Raw genomic sequence first — 24149 nt, forward strand, 5'->3', positions numbered from 1 at the left:
ATTTACAATTTCACTATTGAGGTCAAAAGCCAAAAAATAAATTCAACTAGGGACAATCTGGAGTAGTGCTATCGCACTTCATATTTATTACATATTATATATGTATGTAGTGAGAGTGCTATCGCTAAACCATATAAACATTAAAAGCCCTAACTCCATTGACAAATGACATTAAATACATTAGACTTGACAGTGGATGTTAGCAACAACAAAAGATTTTGAATTGAAAATTTCGTAACTCACCTTCCCGAGCACAAAATAGATTCCTGCCGAATTTTCGTGGACGAGGACCTGTTTCACCCAACCAGCAACGAAGTATTTATAAGCCTCCAAGCCAAGTTTTTCAAACTTTCGTGAGAATAGGCTGATTTTGTGTGGACAAGATAGTTGTAAATATCAGGATAGCAGATGTCAGGCAAAGACGGCGAAGACAGCGGGTCGAAAAACATCGATTTAGGCATCAAATATGGATCTGGCGAATGGATAAACTGAAGCTTTTCCACATAACGCCTTTTATGCAACGCATCCAATGAGTTTACAGCGTCAGATAACACCGGGGCTTCCGTGAATTGCTCTATAACTTGCACGACGAATTGAAAACAATGAGGTCTAAAAAATACGGACAATATGGCGGCCGGATACAGCGACACGTCATTTTGTGACGTAGGTGAATATGGGATATTTACACCAAATGATATTAACAGTTAACACTTTGACAGCGCGGTCATAAGACTAAAAAAGTCTAAAAACCGTCATAATTATGACATGACACTGTCATGATTCATGAGCAAACTATCTCACTATTGAATGGACATAAAAAATCCTAGCTGGACATAAACAGAGTTAGTGACAAAATTGGAAAGGTGGTCTTGGCTTGTCACAGTCTAAATAAAACTAAATTTGCATGAAATGAAATTCAAAAACAAATCGCTGCTTTTGATGGGTTCATATAAATAAGTTAGGAAAAAACACCATTAACAGGTGCATATAAAAAATGAGAAGATATTCAAAAACAAATTTAAACTTGTAAATGCCCAATACAATTTTAGTGAGAGGGTGGCAGCGAATGAATGTTCATTCACTGCCAGCAAACCAACTTCAAAAGGATTGGATGTCTATTGCTGTCAATGAATTAATGTAGGGCGCACTCATGAACACACTGGATTGTATTGCATTCAGGTACAACTCCAAAATGTAGGACAAAAGGCTTGACGATGTATGGATACTCTAAATGGACAACTGTTTTAAAAACATTCACTTGTGACCACATATACCGTAGCTTAAAGAGCATACGACGGGAGAAAAAATAAATAGCATTATTATGTGAATTAGAATCATATTTTGAGCCGATTTGACTATATACAACAATTTAGCAAAGCGCAGATGACGAGAAATTATTCTTTTAATCTGCCGTTTAGCCACGCCTACCATAATAGGGCTTTAGCGTCCCCAACAGGTGGATGACGTCAGCGGGACAATGGGCTCTTCGGTTTTACTTTTCAGCCCATTGAGGGGGAATTATTCGGAACGAGGAAAACGCAAAGAAGAGACCCGCAAAATTTCATTGTTTCAGTCTCTCTACTCCAATATTTTTACTGGATATTCTTTTTATCCGAGTATTTTTCCCCAATAGCTAAATAAGTGGCTTGAGAAGGACCAGTCAGCCCGTCGAGGGGAAACTATTGACAACGAGGAAAACGCGACGAAGAGAGCTGCAAAATGTCATTGTTTCAGTCTCGTTACTTCAATATTTTTACAGGATATTCTTTTTATCCAAGTATTTTCCCCAATTGCTAAATAAATGGCATGGTCATGACAAATAAGTCTAGTGCTAAATAGAATATGAAATAATAAAAATGCACTTATTCAGGACGACATGGCAAAATTACTCCATAATGGTCAAAACTGTCGACTTCACCTTTACTGTCGCACCTCCCGAACGATATGACACCTAAATCGGACATATGTCATTTCCCTTTCCCGGCTTCGGAGAATGTAAACAAAACAAGAGGCGTGACAGCTAGCCGACATGCTAACCCGAACCGAGTGATGATTCAAAGTCTTCAAAGCGGAAAATCACACAGAACTAGCTCGGATGTTTTGACATGACGACTGGGTTGTCGAATGTCTTCGCCGGAGAGCAATTTACAGCTCGTTCCCCGGAGGAGGGTGGCTGCAGTTGTTGTTGTGCAGCTAACATGCAGCTAATGTGCACGAGGAGAGCTTTATACATGCCTATCAATGATCAAACGTAAGTAGTCCTTAAAGAAAGTTTGTAGCGTTTACTTTGTAATCGCTGTATCCGCGGCTATTTTTGACTCAGAGTTGCCATTTCTGATCGGTCGGAAAATTTGACAGAACACCGGGCACATGAGCACAATAAGCCAAATATAGTGCTCTCCCGGCGGATGGATGTGCGACAAGCCGCCGGTGTTGTACCGAAAAATAGCCGCCCCGCATGCATGGCAGCCACAAAATGCAAGCCACCTACATATTAAAATGATCCCAGTATTTGACATAATACAAAACACAATGTTTGCTCACTTCCTCTTAAGCCCAATGGTCCCACAGTAGTAGGGCTTGTTTTGGCCAATATCCACGGTGAATGGGAACCATTTGAAACTCCAAAAAGGCGCACACGCCTCTCCCTCATACAGCAAAATTTTTCTGCAGCCGTTTGGCTGGCGTGATGCGAAAAATAAACGTATTAATCCGCAAAATCAGCTGAATCCTTAGTCTTCATACACAACAGTACGGCTGTACAGCGAAGAGGACGCCTTCACCCGTACACGTCACAGCGCCCTCCTCCTCAATGCAAGACCGAAGCCAGAAGTCACTCATTTTCATGGCGCGGGATTCAAAAAACTAAATATAGTGATCGCTTCCACACACATCCAAGCGGTCCATATCATTCATGAGCATAAAATACCGTGTGAATTATGAAATAAACATGTTTTTTCCTGTCACATGCACTTTAAATTTTTGGCTCCCATTGATGGTGAAAGACGTCCAATCCATTTGCGGAAGCGATGGGCTGATTGCTTCCAGCCCCTGAGCTCCCAGTTGAAATGGATTTGACGCCTTTTGCGGTCAAAAGGTTTTAAATACTGTATATATATTTTTTTTAAATCCTCCCTCCAACTACAACCCATACTCTGTACCTAGGCTGGCCTGGCAGTGAATAAATTAAGCTAATGTTAAATTTAGAATAGATGCCCACTGAAGTGACCACTGTACCCGACAGGGTTATGGGCCATTTACATGCTGACACTGCAACACAAAGACAACGGTTGTGTTGTGGAATGGCCTCGTTTTACACGGTGACGACAAAAACTGAAGGCAAAGGCGTAAACTTTTGATTCCGGCCTCCAAAGCAGAATGATTCGATTGAAGGGCTTGCTCCGCAACCATATAAATGGAGCGCTCTCACTCCAATGACTTCAGCACTCGCACACGTCACTTTGGGCATGCGCACAACCGTTACTAAACATTCAAAACGGTAAAAATGGCATAACGTTAGCTTTACTTCACAGTTTTTATATTTTTAATGTATTTGATGTTCGCATTTTTGTGCCTTTTGGAGCAAAAGAAAAAAAAACGTGGACGCCATTACTTGGAGTGGGCAGGTATGTAGTCTTCCGGGCTGAGGTGGTTGTTGTCAAGGAAGTGCATGCATGCTGTCGCCTTGTAAAACTGCACTGCCCCCTAGGGCCTGGCATGAATACTACATTGTTACCACACAGAATTGCGACATAGTTCAAATGGAGACGGAACGATATAAATGCAAACAGTAAATTTGTTGTATTCTTGGAGCGTCACCATGTAAACGGCCCTGACCAAGTAACATGAATCTTTTGTGTTGGGAGCTTGTCATTCAGGGGTGCAAAATGATCAAAACTCTTACAGCACCCTCTGGTATGTATGTACTACAAAACTGAACGATAACTTGATTCAAATTCTCTAATATGTGATGATCACTACAAATCACAAGAAGCTGAACCTGTGTTTAGAACATTTCACATCTTTATTACAATTCTTTTTAAACAAATTTGTGGCACCCAAGATCTACAGTCTCAGAGAAAGAATAACGTGCACAAAATGTCTTTTTTCCTGCAAATGATAATCATTGTAAAAATCGAGAAGTGAGCAAAGCAAAGAGCAGGAAACTAGTGTTAGCTCGCAACCCCTTCTTCGTTTTCATTAGGTTTTCTTCTAAACGGTCTCATGCCACTGCTTGCGAGCATCCCTCCCCCCCTCCCGTCCTTTGGTGGTTAAAAAAAATATTTTTCCATTTAAAAACAAATATTCCAACTTAATTTTTTTCGTATATAGCAGTTTATACAACCCAAAAAAAAAAGCTTTCCCCGCTCAAAAAACCCTGACAAAAAATGACTTCCCAGCCCGGTAAAACAAAAATGATCCCAAGGAGGGGAATGACACCAAATGGGAACACAAACATGCCTATCACGCAACAGTGATTGTTTGTGCGTGTGTATAGCTACTCTCTGGTGTGTAACAAAATACATTTTTAGGGGAATAAAAGAGTGGCTATTCTTTTTGATCCTTTGTCTTTTTTCCCCAAAAAGATCACTACACTGTACACAACTAAATCTAAATTTTCATCTGCGGCTGCACTGTAACATGAAAGCTGGAAAAAAAAAGGTTCAAAACAAAAATATATACTTAAAAGAAAAAAAAACATCCGATTTAAACCCCCATCTCAAAAAAAAACAGGGTATTAAAATCCTAGTTCAGGGGTGGACTAAAAATAAAAAATAAATAATCACTGAGGCGGTGGGTGAAGTGATGCTAATGAGAAAGGAAGGACGAGGTGTTACATAGGTGGAATATAGCTTTCTGTTGTTGTTGGTGAGATGTAGTGCAGACTGGAAGTCTCATCAGTTGGCTGCCAGTCCAGTGGCCTCCGAGGAAAGCCTGAAGCGGGACAAATACACAAAGAAGACACACAAAATGCTTGGTTGGACAGCAACACATTTTTTTCCCTGCCAGGATTTCTTGTCGCCAATCACAGTTGAGAACGAAGGAGTTGAAAGGTGTACAGTGTCAATGTCATAGGATTACAGTTGCGTGTTGACAACGTCATCGGGTAGGGAGTAGAGCTGGGAATCTTTGGGCACCTAACGATTCGATTACGATTACGATTCAGAGGCTCCGATTCAATTATAAAACGATTATTGATGCACCCCCTCCTTTTTTTTTTCTTTTTAATGTTTTGTACATTAGTTCCAAAATTGTTCAAAAATACTCTCAGTCTAAACCACACTACTATTTCAGTATCAAGTTAACATATAGCAGTAAGCAAATATACAAAAATAACATTAAATAAAAAACTCCAGTCCCCATTCTGTATCAGCAGCTTTAAACTACATTCAATTAATTTAATGTTGTGAATCAACCGTTAAATTTTTTTAAATTGCTCCCGTTATTCCATAATTTCCCTTTTGTCTACTTTCGACATGTGAAAGTTTTCAAACTATTTTAAAGCTAGATTCAAGTCAACATTTTACCGATTTAGGAGTATTTTAGATAAAAAGTTAATTAGGTTTGCTTGGAAGGTTCGCTACAACAGCCTTGCAGGGAAGTGTACTGCTTTAAGATGGCGGCCGTTGATAACGCCCGCATCTAGCTTTTTGTAGATGTGCTGCTAACACTACCAAATCTATAATGCATCTAGTCCTATATAAATGATATCCACCGTAACATTATGTGGATGTACTTTGAAGCAGCTTTTCGGCAGCAGTTAGGTATGTTGTTGTGTTTTTTTAATCTCGTTGCATGAGTTGAGCTAGAGCCGTGAGTTGAGCATTGGCATTACCCGAGGGGCCGGGTAATGGGAAGCATGATGTTTAGCTACTCTCGCTCCGTTCCGTCCCGAAGACCGCGCGGCGCACTGAGTGTTGTGTACTTCCGCTTTACTTCGCATATTTCAATAATCGGAATTTGGATGTTTGTGAATCGTTCTCGAATCTTCCACGGCCGAATCGCGAATAATCTAAGAATCGGAAATTTTGCACACCTCTAGTAGGGAGTATGCCAAATGTCGATAAGCGCATACGGTAAAACAAAACCCAGAAAAAAGGATGGGAAACAGTGTGGGAACAAAGTAAAATGAGCAAAATATCACTTCAACTGCACGAGTTTTGAGGTTTCTGAAAAATCTTGGGAACAGTCAAGCCTAAGAAACGAGTGCGTATTTGTGAAAGTGAAATTAAATATGGTCACATTTCAACTCAAAATCATGATATTTCTACAGAGCTTTACAAGCCTGGCGGGCCACTGGTGTGGCTTTTGCAAGGTTTTTTGAAGGAAACCCCTTATGTTTGAAAATTGGGTGCACTCATTTTTCATTATACTGAAAAGTGTGGTTGGTTTAAAAAAAAAAAAAAAAAAAATCGCTGAAAAATATCTTGAAAACTGTCAGTTTTTAGATGATGACAGGGTTGTGGTGAAAGGTTTGGTAAAGTCCGTCAGTGTGGATGAAGGTGAGTGGATTAGATTAATGCAAATTGTTGCTAAGGATAGGAATAGACATCCAAAACATTTAAAATGGGTGGGCAAAGTGACATCTGGCATATAGTGGTTTTATTGAGGGGAGTGTGGGTTTTACTTTAATATGAGCCACCTAGAAATATAATGGGCTAACGCCACTTGTTATTTTCAAAAAACCTGAGAACTATAAAAGGCCTACTCCAATTTTTAAGTGGTGTGCATTGTTGTTGAGAGCATGTCTATTTTTCGGATGAATACTGGCAAAGCTGGGCCAACTCCCATTAAACCAGTAAGATTCACCACCCTTCATTAAACATTTCAATTAACGAATGTTTGCCAAAAACTAACATGAAGGAAACCACTTATTTTTTGTCAAAACAAGTATTGGGCCAAATATGATGGAATGAACTCTTTCCCATGCCAACAATCGATCACTTTTACTTTCTTCCCCCATGTAATACTCGTCAGCTCCCATTTTACACTGGTTGAATTATATTCATGCAAAATATTTAGAGATGCACCGAGTATTTTCGGCCAAAATGTGACTAAAAATCTGGTTTTGGTGCAAGCAAATAGCTCGGTCGCGTGCACTTCTCTTGCTACCCGAGGCAACATGTCTAGTGAATGCGGGTGTGTTGGCTTGGCGGAGTTCTTCACACTTACATCGGAACAGCACATATCACATGGGAGTCTTGGCTGCATATACGTAGTACTTCAAAAAGGACTAGCTTCCTTCGTCATTCACTTTCCATCAGTAGATCTACTCCATTTCCCCCTTTGAACAGCTAACTAGAGTAGGTCTGTCAAAATTATCGCGTTAACGGGCGGTAATTTTTTGAATTAATCACGTTAAATTATTTGACGCAATTAATGCACATGCCCCGCTAAAACAGATTAAAATGACAGCACAGTGTAATGTCCGCTTGTTACTCGTTTTTGGCGTTTTGTCGCCCTCTGCTGGCCCTTGGGTCCAACTGATTTTATGGGTTTCAGCACCATGAGTGAGCATGGTGTAATTATTGACATCAACAATGGCGAGCTACTAGTTTATTTTTTGATTGAAATTTTTACAAATTTTAATAAAACGAAAACATTAAGAGGGGTTTAAATATAAAATTTCTATAACTTGTACTAACATTTATCTTTTAAGAATTACAAGTCTTTCTATCCATGGATCGCTTTAAGAGAATGTTAATGTTAATGCCATCTTGTTGATTTATTGTTATAATAAACAAATACAGTACTTATGTACCATATGTTCAATGTATATGTCTTGTGTCTTATCTTTCTATTCCAACAATTATTTACAGAAAAATATGGCATATTTTATAGATGGTTTGAATTGCGATTAATTACGATTAATTAATTTTTAAGCTGTAATTAACTCGATTACAATTTTTAATCATTTGACAGCCCAAAACTAGAGATGAATACCTACGATGCAGCTCTAATTATGCCACTCACTCTTTGAAATCAAAAAGTCGCGAGACCAGAGTGAAACCCTCAAAAATAAACTATTGGGAGTGCGTTAGCACACGTTTCACCGAGGTTTATTCAGAGCCAGTGTATTTTGTAGCGACTTCAACTTGACCCGTGTTGGAAAATTAAAAAAAACTACTACTTGGATGTAGAAATAAAGAAGCAGCCTTACCAGTGAGAGTGCTGCAGCGCATGTTCTCGGTAAACAAAAGTACAGATGTCAGTATGATAAAGCAAAGAAGCTACTTTTCATTTAAAAAAACAAAAAAACAACCACCTCACTTTACCTCGAGTAGGATAGGCTTTTCTGCGAGTCATAAACTGAACCTGTACGTTTAATGTACAGTGGGCCCAAGTTAAACGTATACATTTCATTTGAATTTACATTGCCTGTTCTGCAGGTCATACATTAGGCTTGATCGATATCGGAAAAAAAACTTCTCATTGCAATTATTGGGGGGTTTGCGATATTAAAACTACAAGAATTTTCAACAGAACTGAATAGCTCTGTATGAAATAGGCCTGAACAATTTTGGAAAAAATTAACATTGCAATATATGTTGCCAAGGCTCCACACTTTTGCATTGATTGCACTGGTGCGCTTTTTTTCTTCAGGTGTACTTGCACAAAATGTAGGTGCACCCACATTTTTCATTGCATCACCTTTAACGCCATCACTCTCCATAAAATACAGTGGTATGATAAAGTATAAACCTTTTGGAATTTCTCACATTTCTGCATAAAATCACCATCAAATAAGATCTGATCTTCGTCGAAATCACATGAAAAAACAGTGACTGCTTTAACGAAAACACCCCAATCATTTTTAGGTTTTCATATTTTAATGAGGATAGTATGCAAACAATGACAGAAGGGGGAAAAATAAGTGAACCATCACATTTACTATTTTGTGCCCCCCCCCCCCCCTTGGCAGCTATAATTTCAACCAGACGCTTCCTGTGGCAGCAGATCAGTCTGCCACATCGATCAGGACTAATATTGGCCTATTTTCTGCAAAACTGCTGTAGTTCACTCAGATTGCTGGGATGTCTGGCATGAATGCCTGTCTTTAGGTCATGCCACAGCATCTCAATGGGGTTCAAGTCTGGACTTTGACTTGGCCCCTCCAGAATGTGTATTTTGTTGTTCTGAAACCATTCTGAAGTTGATTTACTTCTGTGTTTTAGATCATTGTCTTGTTGCAGCATCCATCCTCTTTTTAGCTTCAATTGTCTGACTGAAAGCCTCTGGTTTTCCTGAAAAAACATCCTGACAAACTTTTGAATTCATTTTTACATTAATGATTGCAAGTTGACCAGGCCCTAAGGGAGCAAAACAGCCCCAAATCATGATACTTCCTCCACCATGCTTTACAGAGATGAGATGTTGATGTTGGTGAGATGTTCCATTTTTTTCCTCCACACAACGTTGTGTGTTACTCCCAAACAATTCAACTTAGGTTTCATCAGTTCACAAAATATTTTGCCAAAACTTCAATGGAGTGTCCAAGTGTCTTTTTGCGAACATTAAAAGAGCAACAATGTTTGTTTGTTTTTTTAAACAGAAGTGGCTTAATCCGCAGAATCATTCCATGAATGCCATTCTTGGCCATGGTTTTGCATATAGTTGATGTGTGCAGAGATATTGGACTGTACCAATGATTTCTGTAAGTCTTTTGCAGACACTCTAGGGTTCTTTTTTACCTCTGAGTATTCTGCACTGAACTCCTGGCATCATCTTTGGTGGATGGCCACTACTTGGGAAAGAAGCAACCGTGCCATTTGTAGACAACTTCTCTGACTGTCGATTGATGAACATCCAGACTTTTAGAGATGGTTTTGTATCCTTTCCCAGCTTTATAGAACTCAACAATCCTTGATCACAAGTCTTCAGACAGCTACTTTGACTGAGCCGTGATATGCATCAGACAATGCTTCTCATCAAGACATTTCTTACCAGGTGTGTGTTTTATAGTGGGCAGGGCAGCTTTAAACCACTCATCAGTGATTGGGAAAACATCCGACTTAAATTGTTTGGTGAAAATTGGATTCAATTGTTCTTTGAAGTCCCCTTATGCATATCCCCCCCCTTCTGTCATTGCATGCTGTGCTCATTAAAATATGAAAACCTATGTTTGGGTGGTTTTAGTTAATACAGACACTATTTTCAACTGTGTGATTTTGACAAAGATCAGATCACAATGTGATTTTATGCAGAAATGTGAGAAATTCCAAAAGGTTCAGATACTTTTTCATAAACCCGTAAATATAATCCATTCATTCATATTCCTCACGAAGGTCGCGGGGGTGCTGGAGCCTATGACAGCCAACTCCAGGCAGAGGGCAGGGTACACCCTGAACTGGTTGCCAGTCGCAGGGCACATATAGAATACGGACAATTTGTAGTATTCGATCTGCAGAAACCCCGAGAAAATCCACGCAGGCATGGGAAGAACATGCAGACTCCACACAGGAAGGCTAGAGCCGTGATTGAACCCACAATCGCAGAACTCTGAGGTGGACATGTTAACCTGTGTGCCACCGAGTCCACTCAGCCTCTCAGGCCCCCATCCTCCTCAGTAGTACGACTAAACCTTTTCATGGTCACAAGTGCAGATGGCGTTTGGTATTTAAAGTTAATGATGATTGACAGGTTTGTAGCTTTGATCTGGCCATAGACAGCTCGGAAACTTATTAAGTGAGCTGTTCTTGGCAGTGTGAGCGTCACAGCCGAGTAAATTTGTGGCACTGTACGGGCATGAAGTGGAAAAAAATGAGTTTGCTTGTTCAATAAAAATATTGCACGTCCTTGCAATGCAAGTATTGCGCATCCGCACTTCGCGATGTTTAAACGATATATCGTTCAGGCCCATCATACATGGACAAAATTTAATCTAAGTTAATATAATATTAAATACAAAACTAAGGCTAGGTTCGTACCGCAGGTCTTAATGCACAATTACGATTTTTTTGTCAGATCTGTTTTTCGGGTGTGCCCGTTCAGACTGCCTTTGTCCATTGAGCATGTTCAAGTATTACGCATGTGCACTAACTTGCAGTGAGATATGCGCTGAGCAAACTGACCCGCATGCGCAGAAGCATTAAAACAAATGATTACACATGCTGGCTCTACGTCATTCTAGGGTGATGATATTTTGAATCCAAAAAAGAGGACACAAATAACAAATATCCATTTAGTCTGATATTCAAAGTTTATATGGAATGATAGGACGCATGCAATGCACTAAATGCAGGACGCACACAAGTACGGTCAGTTTGCCCTGACTCTCAGAAATGTAAGCAATATTGAAATATTGCTCATTTGGCGCACAGAAAGAAAACCGAGCATTTTCAAACTTATCCCCCTCCCCAATTTTATCTTTTTTTTACAACTGTTGCCAAGCCCAACTCTTCCCTAAAAGTAGTGTTCAAGCTCGACGCTAATGCACAGCTCCATTTCTGCTGTCCTCCGTGCCTCTCTCATCCTCCTTAAAGTCAATTAGTGCCGGTGAAAGTAATACAGACCTCAAGATATAAAAGAGGTGTCATTAAACTAGTTGTCAGTCGACATATCAAGTTTGAAAAGTTACATAGTGTTGCTTTAAGAATTAACATTAAAATATAAATAAATAACATTAAAATAACAAAAAAGCCAGAATAATTAGCTTAATTGTGTGTTTTTTCTAAACAAATAAATTGAATAATTGGTTTTCAGCCTTGTGATTCGATTTCGGACAAGAATTTTTGTTTCGGTGCATCCCTAAAAATATTTGAAAACCTTTACCGATGAGTGTGGAGGTGTGGTTAGGTAAGTGGAAGCATGTTCAGTAATACAGGCTTTAATAGTGTAAATAATAATAGAAACCAGGTTCATAGAAACATCCACCCCACCCAAAAACCCACAAGAGGAACTTGAATTCAAGGTGTGTATACCTGAGCGCGGACTAAAGCTCCTTTATGTACACCGACAAAAAGCATTCACCTAAACAAATCAAACTGGCGCGTGTGTGACATCGTAGGAGAAAGAGCCGCTCGCTACCTGAGCACACTTTACACACATGAAGAGGGGGAAAAGGCTCGGGCGGACGCATCCGCTTTGCATGCAAAAGTCATTTAGAAGAGAAGAATCATCACACTTGACAGGCAGGAGAGTAAATATGGCAGCAGACTGTGTACATATTTTGCGTGGCAAAAGCAGGTGTAGTAGATAGCGGACGTGTTAGTAAGGGGAGAGGCGTCGCCGTTTGGACTTGGAGCCCAGCTCGGGGGCCATTTTGGGCTCGGGGTTGGCGGCCCCGCTCACGACATGGAGCGCCAGCAGAGGCAGGGGCTTGAGTGTGAGGAGACTGGACACACAGGCAGGAGAGGGGTCGGAGGAGGAGGTGGTGGTTGTGGTGGAGGAGGAGGAAGTAGGAGGAGGAGGAGGCGGCCCGGGAGCCAACAAGGACAGAGGAATGGAGGCCACACAGGAGGAGGAAGCAGAAGTGCTAGTAGTGGGGGCAGTGGTAGTAGTAGTAGTGGTAGTAGTAGAGGTGGAGGAAGGGCACGGGCTGCTCGGTTCGGGTTTCAAGGAGGAGGAAGAGGAGGAGGAAGAAGAGGGAGGAGGAGGAGGTTTAGAGGACTCTACACTGTAGAAAAAAAGACAAGGAGAGAGAAAGAGGGACAACACAGTCGGGATGGGTCACAGGGTTGGAAGGGGAGGCTTTTTAGAGGGGGCTGCCAAACGTCAGTCGGTTTAACAGTGAACGATCATGTTTCGGCACTGTTGACGGCGATAGACGTCCCACTCATTTGGCTTGCAGCAAATGAAGAAATGATCATTCACTGCCAGCCCTCCCAGTTCTAATGCAGGGGGACGTATATCGGTGTCAATGACAGCTAGTGAATTCATAGTATTGTAACTTTAATACAGAACAATTATTGTAATGACTTTTAAAGCAGACGGGCGCTAGTTGCACTCGAGTGAGTAATATTAGGGAAACCCCGTGTTTCCACCAGGCAGTACAGTTCACTTTGTCTTGTCTTATACATTTTGTATCATTAAACAAAATTTAAGGGAAGTTCATCAAAAAGCATCAAAATATGAAATACTTTGAATTAGAGCGGGGAAATTTTGCGTCGATTCTTCTCACACAATTTGTTACTTGACATGGCTTTAATGTTTGTTTGTTTTTTCAACAGGTTTTATACAACAGCCTCTACCATTGGATTAGCCTTAAAGAGCATACGACACGAGAAAAAAAAAGTCTTAAATGGCATTATTATGTGAATTAGAATCATATTTTGAGACGATTCGACTATATACAACAATTTAGCAAAGCGCAGATGACGAGAAATTAGTCTTTTAATCTGCTGATTAGCCACGCCTACCATTATAGGGCTTTAGCGTCCCCAACAGGTGGATGACGTCAGCGGTAGACTGGGTTCATCAACTATTCAGCCCATTGAGGGGGAATTATTCAGAACGAAGAAAACGCGACGAAGAGAGCCGCAAAATGTCATTGTTTCAGTCTCTCTACTCCAATATTTTTACAGGATATTCTTTTTATCCAAGTATTTATCCCCAATAGCTATATAAATGGCTTGAGAAGGACCAGTCAGCCCGTCGAGGGGGAACTATTCACAACGAGAAAAACGCGACGAAGAGAGCTGCAAAATGTCATTGTTTCTGTCTCTTTACGTCAATATTTTTACAAGATATTCTTTTTATCCAAGTATTTTCCCCAATTGCTAAATAAACGGCATGGTCATGACAAATAACAGTCTTGGGCTGAATGGAATATGAAATAATAAAAATGCATTTATTCAGGACGACATGGCAAAATTACTCCATAATGGTCAAAAGTGTCGACTTCACCTTTACTGTCGCACCTCCCGAACGATATTTTATGACTCCTAAATCGGACATACTGTATGTCATTTCCCTTCCCCGGCTTCGGAGAATGTAAACAAACCAAAAGGCGGGACAGCTAGCCGACATGCGAACCCGAACTGAGTGATGTTTCAAAGTCTTCGAAGCGGAAAATCACACATAACTCGCCTGGATTATTTGACATGATGACTGAGTTGTCGACTGTGTTTGCGGTTCGACAAACCACCCGGCGGAGAGCAATTTACAGTTCGTTCCCCGGAGGAGGGTGGCTGCAGTTGTTGTGCAGCTAACGTGCTAATGTGCATGAGAGCTTTTTACATGCCTATCAATGATCAAACGTAAGTAGTCCTTTATTTAAAGAGTCTGTAGTGTTTACTTTGTAATAGCTGTATTAATATTTGACATAATACAAAACAAGATGTTTACTCACTTCCTCGTAAGTCCAATGGTCCCACAGTAGTAGGGCTTGGCCAATATCCACGGTGAATGGGAACATTTTCAAACTCCAAAAAGGCGCATACGCCTCTCCCTCATTCAGAATGATTTTTCTGCAGCCGTTTGGCTGGCGTGATGCGAAAAATAAACGTATTAATCCGCAAAATCAGCTGAATCCTTCGTCCTCATACACAACAGTACGCTGTATAGTGAAGAGGACGGCTTCTACAGTACACGTCACAGCGCCCTCCTCCTCAATGCAAGACCGAAGCCGGAAGTCACTCATTTTCATGGCGCGGGATTCAAAAAAACTAAATAAATATAGCGATCGCTTCCACACACATCCAAGCGGTCCATATCATTCAGGAGCATAGAATACCGCGTGTATTATGAAATAAACACGTTTTTTCGTGTCACATGCACTTTAAGCTAGCAGGCGTGCAATAATGTACTGTATTTTGTATTTTAATGCACAGCAAGAGTAATTTTGTTATGCATGTTTAGCTTGACAGTTACCTCTTCTGGAGAGTAGTAAACTACATAAAAAACATTTCATAAATTTGAGAGTGGGCCCCAAAAAAAAAAAACAAAAAAAAACAAAAAAAAAAAGCCACATTAGCACGCTAGTATTTGGTCGCGGACATTCGGGTCATTAATATCAGCATATAAGTGCACTTCTTGGGTATTGTCATACTTACAACGGCGAGATAATGTTTACGTTTGTAATGTCTTACTACCATTACTGTGGGAAGGAAGCAAAATTTGTATTGACATTCGATATAGTAATTATCCCTAGGTGGTAATTGTTTTGCGGTCTTGAGATGGTCTCTTCCTTTTTGCGTGAATTCTGTTAGATAATGCCCAGTTAGTGAAATGTCACAATTGGCTCACATTCAAACTATTTCAGCATTAAATGGTATGAAGATGCGGAAGAAAAGACCTCATATGATTTAGTAGTCTTTTTCAGAAAAAAAAAATTATCCATTTCCTCAAACCTTTTGATTTTCTTTTATTAAAGATACATTGCTAAATTTTCATAGTTTAATCATTTGAAAAGAATTACTATATTGTTTTGAAAAGTACTGAATGTGCAGTTTAAAAATAAAGTCTTGTTTCATAGGTAATGTTAAATCTTGTACAAAGAAACAAGTTTGATTTGAACATTAAAGGTGCATTCTGTTGTTTATATATACATATATATATATATATTATATTTGTGATAAAATCGGCCACTTTGATAAACAGTAAATGAAGAACGCCAATTTTATATGAGTAAATATCCATAAATTAATACCAAAAAAGCAGGTGAATTAACAGTACGTGCGTGCGCGCGTGCGGCAGATGTGCTGCTAAAAGTTCGGATTCCTTGTTACCAACTGCGCAAAATGCATCTTAGTTCCAAGTCCGGCAAAAACTAGTGCCGGAGCCAATCGTTCCCATTATATCCTGTTGTTCAACGTATACCGGCCGCATCAGTGCTCCGGAGTGACTGTGGACCATCTACAGCGCGCCGGTGTCGTTGACGTGTGGCCGCTCCCGTCAGGAGTGACATTTCACGCGGGTGGCTGTTTTTCGGCACAACGCCGGATATTTACAACGAAGTCCGCCAAAACATTGTTACCGACTAGGATGCTACGAACAACCTCGCTTTGACAATAAACAGCTGAATGAAATTAAGAGCGCTGTGTCAAATGCTGGTGTTGTGTAGTAATGAGCAGACGTGACTTCAGCGGCGCTTGTTAACGTTTTTAATGCGCGCACACACTAGATATCATGAAATGGCACACTAGATGTGCTACGTCCCATGCCATTGGCTACGTGAGCACAGAGTGATTACGGGTTACGTAGTCCATATACTACATCGATTAATTCTAAACTGTCATGACTGAATGGAAGTTAAGAAGGCCAAATCATTCCTTACCAGTGACTACAGATAATGTTGCAAATATTGTTAATTCAGTACGTGACACAGATGGATTCGGACCAATAGGATGTCTTGCTCATGTAGTAAACCTAGCGGCTAAGAAAGCTGTAGCAATCAACAGTGTGCCTTGCCTCACTTTACAAACAGTAAAGATTGTTCTCAGCACTTTTGTACAAACATTTTTCAGATCAGTAAGCACATACAGTAAATATTATGCACTAAAATGCATGTTTATATGATGGCAATTTAATTTTTGCTCGCTTGCAAAAAAAAGAAAAAAACGAAACAAAAAATATAATTTTTTTTTTTTTTTTTTTTTTTTTTTTAACAGAGCATTAAATGTATTCAATCGGATCGAAAATCGTGACCCCCGTATCAAAAATCGTACCGAACCGTGACTTAACTGTATCGTTGCATCCCTATGGAACACCGTTTCAGAAGCTATGACGGGAAAAAGTTTTCATTTGCCAAAATGCTTAAGTCATTAAGTGCAATTTTTTTTTCTCTCTTTTATTTTTTTTCTCTTTTTTTAAACACATTTTATTTATTCTGTGGTGCTGTGCGGTATCAGTATTGTTGTATTTTTTTTTACCTAAGAGGCATGGTCTATTGTTTTTAGTTGTCTTAAAAAGTATTTTTGAATTTATCTATTAATGTATACTGTATTCTCACTGTTATTGTAAATTGGTTAAAAAAAATTGGGGGGGGGGGGCAATAATATCGCATATCGCAATAATTTATGAGAATAATTATCGCACACTAATATTTGTTATCGCGACAGGCCTAAGTAGGACTTGTACTCGTTTTTCCCAATAAAAGCACCATGTGATTTAGTCAAATGTATTATTGTAATATTGTTCTTTAGTGAACATTTATTGTACATATTACCTTTTTTTGTCTTGTTTTTAAACCCTTTATGCCATCACGCCAATTTATTTCTCCTCAGTTGATCATGAATCGTGTTAGTCCCCAATACTACGGTGCCAAATTGAATTTTACTGCTTGGTGGAAACATGGCTAAGACTTGAGTAGACTTAAGTCGGCGTGTGTGTTTGTACTGACCTGGCGTTGATGAGGTACTCAGCCAAACTGATGCTGGCAGGCGAGCCTGTGATGGTCACCTGTCGGTCGGTGGAGCCGTCCACCGGGTTGGCGATCTTGATCTGGGCACCCGACATTTGTCTGATCTCATTGATCTTTGCCCCCTGACGCCCAATGATGCAACCGATGAGCTGAAGAGAAAGGTGAGCGTAAGCGAAAAGTACTTTAAGTTCTGGAAAGAAAGCTTACCTCATTTGGAATTTTCATCTCGTTAGAACTGGTCTGAGCCGAAGCGTCAATCCCTAACAAAAACAAGAGCGCATTTTAAGGCAAAAATGTTCCCGCTTCTGTTCATTCAAGTGTCTAATTTAGGGCCCGTACCGGTGAATCCCTGGTTGCTGTGTGCAATGGGGAAGGGGCTCTGCTGCATAGCCAGTTGGTGAAGTTTGGTGAGCTGTGGAGAAATAGCAGCAGAGGAAGACTGTGAGAGGGAGGTGAGAAGAGGAGGATTAGATTGAGGGAAAAGCAAGGAGAGTGAAAGGGAAAGGAAACAAAACAAATAACAGTTGAAAACATACGAAGAATACATTGGGAGGGAAGGATTTTAATCTCACTCAGAAAGAAAAAGTAAACTGAGCAGTCAATCAAAACCCAGTTTTCAGTGTGACAGTAGTACAGTATTTAAAGACAAATGAAACAATAGAAAATTAAGTGATGGGAATGATGGGATTAATTAAAAGAAAAACAAAGTTTAAGCAGGAGAGACTGGACAAACCTGACAAATTAAAGATGGATATACACAGGATCATTTCAGACACTTTTCAAAACACCACACATGAATATGACTCCCCAAAGAACCACTAACACGCTCGCAAAAGCAAAGGTTCTTCCTCTTAAATGCATTAATTTGCACTATTTGGTGTGTGAAATCCCCAATTTCGTGATTATATGATATCAATTCGTTGAACAAAGAATCGATAATGCCGATATTACAAAGTCGGCCACAATTCAAGTCGATTTTAGGTCCATAGAAAAGAACTTTATTGTCATCGTCAGCAAGAACGTTGTCAACAACAAAATTTGGCGTGGCACTCCAGTATAAAAATATGTATCATAATAAAAAAAAATAGAATAAATAATAGGACGATACTCTAGGGCTCTAAGCACGATTTAACACAATATTAAGCAGACATGTACGTGTTTAACGTTTTTACAATTGTGATGATGAATATATTTTTTTTCTTCCAAACAAAACAATCTCTAAAGGACTGACATGTTGATAATATTTGATTGAATCGTTGATTAACACTTTGTAGGCCAAGTGACTTTCTACCCATCATTAGGTGAAACCTACGGAATATATTCGGTTCTGTATGTACGCTTGTGTTCAAGATAATGAATAAATTAAGGGATTATTATGAAACTTGCAGGATACGTTTGTAATATGAAACAAAAAAGTTGATCAATTTTTTCAGTAACCTATTCAACTGTAATTGCTCCTATTTCAGTGCAAAGGTGTTTGATGTCCAATTCATTATTACTGGGAGGTTGGCAGCCATTATTCACTGCCAGCCTCTCCCCATCAAAATGGATTGGACGTCTAACACCATCAAGGGCACCCAATGCGTTAAATTATGCCCTATAATGGGCCAAATAATCAACTTCTCAAATGTGGTTGTCAACTACTCCAAATAGTCTTGTATGTTATCGTTTTGAAGGTGGTGTGCATTCATTATGCAAAAAAAAATTTTTTTTTAAGTGATCCCGAAAATGAAGATGTAAACACCATTCGACCACTTTGTGCAGGCACAGTCCATCTGAAAGCTTTCCATCACTAAACTTGACTAAAGGGAACTGGCAGCCATTTTGTGGAACTGATTGAACATCAGCGAACAACGTTGGCATCCTTTAAAAATAAATAAAAACCTCCCGTTTCTGTCTGACAAGACCAAAATAAGGGAGGTGACATCTTGGTTTATGACATCAAGACAGAATGGGTGGGATTGCCATGGTGGGAGAGGAGATCTGATAGTAACGTAAACTTGACTTACATCGGGCTGTGGAATGGCGTGTTGTCCTTGTACGGCATACGCCTGAAACAAATAAGAACCACATTTCTCAAAAAGGAAAATGTCTTCCGTGGTGTGACAGGGAAATGAAGGAAAGCCAGAGGAAGGAGCCGCTCGTGTCTATGAATTATACATGAACAAATAAAATTTACGATGTCAATAGAGTGTACCTGTCCGCCTGCGAAGATGACGGGAGATCCTGAAGGCTTGGGTCTGTAGGGAATCGTGACACCTTTCGGGGGGGACTGCGCAGGAGACAAGATGCCGGCGTGAGCGTTAGTCAAGCTGACAAATAACTGCTACAAAAATAATGACGTGTGACAATGACACATAATGACAAATCATGCTGCAGTTAGCCTCATTTCCTCAAAAAGTAGCCTGCTGCATCTTGATTATGTCATGCAGTTCACAACATCTAGAGAAGTATAATTCACTCAACGTAACAAGGAACGTATAAAAATAACTATGGCTCACAATTTAGGGTCTTTTTGGGAGGTATTTTAAAATAAAAATAAAAAAATTAAAGAAAAGAAAAAATCCCTTTAAGGCTAATAAAGCCACCCTGGATTTTAGATATTTTTCATTTCCCCTGGCCCTGATGTGTGTGGACGTCGGCCAATGGGAGGCAGCGTCGACAGTAACAGTGCAGTAGTACCGTATTTTTCGGACTATAAGTCGCAGAGAGAGAGCGAGAGCGAGACAGAGACACAGAGAGAGAGAGAGAGAGAGAGAGAGAGAGAGAGAGAGAGAGAGAGAGAGAGAGAGTTGTTGTTTGAACGATGTGCTAATGCTAGCGAACGCATGCTAACCGTTAGGCCTGTCGCGATAACATATTAGTGTGCGATAATTTATTTCATAAATTATTGCAATATGCGATATTATTACACCCCCCCAATTAAAAAAAAAAAAAAATTACAATAACACTGTGAGAATACCGTATATATTGATAGATCATGTACACCCATTTAAACACAATAAATGTTTACTCTTCAATTCAAAAATACTTTTTAGGAAATCACAACTAAAAACAATACACCATGCCTCTTATAAGTAAAAGACAACAATATTAATATGGCACAGAAACACAGAAGAAATAAAATGTGTTTTTTAAGAAAAATAAAATTCCACTTAATAATTTAAGCATCCAGGCAGATGATAACGTTTCCCCTCATAGCTTCTGCTATGGCGTTCCATGTGTAATACAGTGGTACCTCTACATACGAAGTTAATTCATTCCAGGAGCTTGTTTGATAGTCGAAATGGTCGTATGTCGAGCAGGATTTTCTCATAAGAATACATTATAATTCCAATAATTCGTTCCACAGCCCAAAAACCCACACTACATCCTTAATAAATACTGCTGTTACTAGTGCAAATAGCAATTACAAAGAGCAAAACAAATAAAATATGAATAAAAATCAGAATAACAATAATATAATCATTGCAATAATAACAATAATACAGTACAGTACCTGTAATAATGTAACGAATCGGGTTCTAATGTGGCGGACTTTTTTTGCTGTACCTGAACGCACCGCGGGGCTGACGGTGAGCAGGAGAGCGCTATTTTACTTTCTGTTTCGATCCTGGCGTCAACAGCAGTGGACACTCGGCGAGTTGATGGAATAAATTCTTTGAAACCTGACGAAGCTGGCAATTTCTTAGGCGATGTTACCACAATAAGAACTGTCACCTTGACTTATAAAGACTGGCGAACGGAGGGGGACCGCCAGCCGAGATCGGCATTCTACGACCCAGTTCATGGATGCGCACACCATGCTTATATTTTGCTATCAATGACATTTTCATTTCAATGGTAAGCGTCACCTTTTCTTTTTTTTCTCCACCTGCACTAAACTTAAACTGCACTAAACTAAAAACAGAACTAAAAAGCATTTTGTGTAGTTGGTAACAAGGAAGCCGAACTTTTAACAGCACGTCAGCCGCAGGCGCGCACGCAGGTGCACCCGAGGCGATAAATCGCAGCGGAAAAAGTATCGCCTTCATTTTTATTTATCGTGCGATAAATAGAATTATTGCATATTGCGACAGGCTTACTAACCGTTTGTGTCATAATTTCCCCCAAAAATGCGACTTATACTCCGGTGCCACTTATGTTTTTTTCCTCTTCGTTGGGCATTTTAAGGCTGGTGCGACTTATACTCAGATGCGACTTATAGTCCGAAAAATACGGTAGTAGCTGCTCGAATTAGTTTTTGGCAGCATACAGAGAGTATGGCAGGCATACACTCTTACTCATAGACAAGAAATATAACTTCTATTTTTGGTCTATGAAAATTCCCAAGGAATTTGAGAAGAATGTTCATTTGATTTAGAATTAAATACCTCACGCGATGCTAATTTTGGTATCAATAGTGTATTTAATTGTATAATAGGGTTTCGTGAACATGTATTTTCTATTCTAATACATGGCACATAAAAATATCTTCATTTTGTGCAATCGATTATGCAGTATACATCAATTGAATGTAACAACGAACTTCAAATCCATCAAAATTGGAGTCTTTTTGAGAAACGTATCCGTCAAATATTTGCATCTCAATTAAATATGTCAAGGCTGATCTATGATCTCAATTATAAATTGGCCCAAGGCTAATATGGACAAATACCCAAGTACAAAAATATTTTCTGACAGTTTACCTCGAGCATAACCACACAGATTTGCTTGACACACTCAATGATAGACTGGGGTGGACCAGCTATGCTGATGGCGCGTTCCGTGGAGTTGGGCAGCATGTCGCCTGCCACTTGGACCTGAGCATTGGTAGACTGTTGAAACAACAAACCAAACAATTGTGAGAAGGTGAAATTAATAGTTGCGCCAACAGATTAAAACAGAACAAGTACCTCTCGGATTTCCTTGATCTTGCTGCCACCTTTGCCAATGAGGGAGCCGCACTGGCTGGCAGGCACAACGATCCGGAGGGTCACAGGGGGCTTGCCAGTGGCTGTGCTGTTTGTCATCGAGCTGCTAATGTCCTGGAGACACAGAGTGGCGGCAATAAAAGCAATGAGTCCAAACCCGGTGAAAATTTAGGGGCGAAATGCCACCAAAAATGCAACCCCGATTTTTTTTTTTTTTATCTGAGACTCCACCTCTTCCAGTTTATCAATGATCATAGAGAAGGCTTTAAAGATGGCGGTGGTGGGCCCCGCCAGAGTGATGATCCTCTCAGGACAATTGCCCTCGGAGATATTGATGCGTGCCCCGCTCTGCTCGCAAACGACAAGAGAGGAGGTGAAAAATGGCCACTTGGCAATTAAAAGCGTTACGATTATGCAGCAGAAAGGACGTGCGAGAAAGTCACCTCTTCTCTCATCTTCTTCACAGATTCGCCTTTCTAAATGTAGAACATAAAATTGAGATTTAATAGCAGAAAGCCACATTTAAAATTAACTGCATTCAATGAAGCTTTACCTTTCCAATGATACTGCCAACTTCCTGCAACGGCAAAATAATATTTCAGTACGTTTGAAACAACACCGCACAGCCAATACAATGACTCATCACATCGGTCCCTGGGGTAATTCTACGCTGACACCTCACCTTGCCGTGCATGAGTAGTCTAATGGTCAGGGTGACATTGAGCCCTCCTTCAATCACACCGGAGTCCATAGCTGCTGACGTCCGTGGGTCTTCCGTTCTCAACTTGGGGAAACGGGGGAAGGGGAGGGCTTTGGTCACAGAGACGATCTGCAGGGCAGCGTAATTGGTAAAAATGAACACACACGAAAGCCATTACAGCTGACTGCTCAACATAAGAGATAGTCAGCATTGAACTAACAAGGAGTACCTAAGACAAAAACTTGTTCAACTTGTCATTCTACGGTCTATTTTTTTTTACTAGTGGAATATGATTAAACCTGACAAATAAACATTCCGCACTCATAACACTACTACACCAAATTTTAAAACTAACAAGGAGACATTTACGCGCATATAAATTCAAATATGGAGTCTGAGCTTTATAGACTGACTACTACAGATACTTTGATGTCCACACTTAGTAAATTTTTAAAACGGGCTTGTAACAGATCATACAATATCGCCCCCTGGCTTCACAAATCCAGACGTAACTAGTTCAAACTTTAACTTGGGTATCGACCTGAGTATTTTTCTCTGTTACGGTCCATCTCTCACACGTAAGCCATGGCCGACATGAACTCCTGGTAGCAGTTTTTTTTCTCAAACACCGACATAACGTTTCGTCATCATTAACAACGTGTAAAGTCAGCGCCCCTTCTCCAATAAACCTCTAAAAAGCAGTTTTTTTACTCATGCCTAAGTCTAATGGCGTGTTAGCTAAACGACTTCTGCGATTCTTGATCGTGCTTCCGTTATTTATATCGACATCGAGTACTCGCATTATGAGGAATTAACATTTTAGAGGCTCGTCGAACGGAGCGGGTGACTGGAGCATGCGCACGCTAGTTAGCAACGCTAACTCCCAGTTTACGTGTGACGTTTTAAACTTTTATACTTCAGAGTAGATGGTCTGCACGTCAAATACGACGCTATTAAAACCCACGCCGATAATACATAGGGTTATTTGGTCTTTTCACACACTGTAAGTTTAGCGTTTCTGGTGGCTGGCTAGGCTAACAAAGCTAATTTTAGACGGCGCACTCACCGTGGCCTCAGCAGAGGCCTATTAGCACAATGCTAAAGCTACAAGCGATCTCTTTCCGCTACTTCGGAGCACCAACAACACGCACAAACTCTGCGGTCAAACTTACCCGGTTCGCGCGTTGGAAAGCGGCCGGGGGGTGGGTTGGGGTTATGAGGGTAGAAGGGGAGA

General features: G+C 40.1%; 1 protein-coding gene across 4 annotated transcripts in view; it reads right to left on the minus strand.

The window, feature by feature from the left end:
• Window positions 1-4001: 4001 nt before the first annotated feature.
• Window positions 4002-24149, minus strand: part of LOC130921979 (poly(rC)-binding protein 2-like) — a 20255-nt gene continuing 107 nt past the window's right edge. Inside the window, exons 1-13 of one of the 4 annotated variants that reach the window (XM_057846388.1) lie at window positions 24088-24149; window positions 22898-23044; window positions 22769-22792; window positions 22659-22691; window positions 22447-22563; window positions 22198-22329; window positions 21991-22119; window positions 19500-19574; window positions 19312-19353; window positions 17642-17741; window positions 17510-17562; window positions 17282-17451; window positions 4002-4935 (exon numbers count right to left, since the gene is read on the minus strand). The exon at window positions 24088-24149 is cut by the window's right edge and continues 107 nt beyond it. In XM_057846388.1, coding sequence (XP_057702371.1) covers window positions 4899-4935; window positions 17282-17451; window positions 17510-17562; window positions 17642-17741; window positions 19312-19353; window positions 19500-19574; window positions 21991-22119; window positions 22198-22329; window positions 22447-22563; window positions 22659-22691; window positions 22769-22792; window positions 22898-22966 — 981 coding nt within the window. In that variant the 5' untranslated portion in view covers window positions 22967-23044; window positions 24088-24149 and the 3' untranslated portion in view covers window positions 4002-4898. Of the gene's footprint in view, window positions 4936-8928; window positions 12617-17281; window positions 17452-17509; window positions 17563-17641; window positions 17742-19311; window positions 19354-19499; window positions 19575-21990; window positions 22120-22197; window positions 22330-22446; window positions 22564-22658; window positions 22692-22768; window positions 22793-22897; window positions 23045-23456; window positions 23602-24087 lie in introns of those variants that run through there. The other 3 variants (XM_057846387.1, XM_057846385.1, XM_057846386.1) reach the window with 3 other exon arrangements.

The sequence above is a fragment of the Corythoichthys intestinalis genome, chromosome 9 (genome assembly GCF_030265065.1).
Source record: "Corythoichthys intestinalis isolate RoL2023-P3 chromosome 9, ASM3026506v1, whole genome shotgun sequence".
Classification (NCBI taxonomy): Eukaryota; Metazoa; Chordata; class Actinopteri; order Syngnathiformes; family Syngnathidae; genus Corythoichthys; species Corythoichthys intestinalis.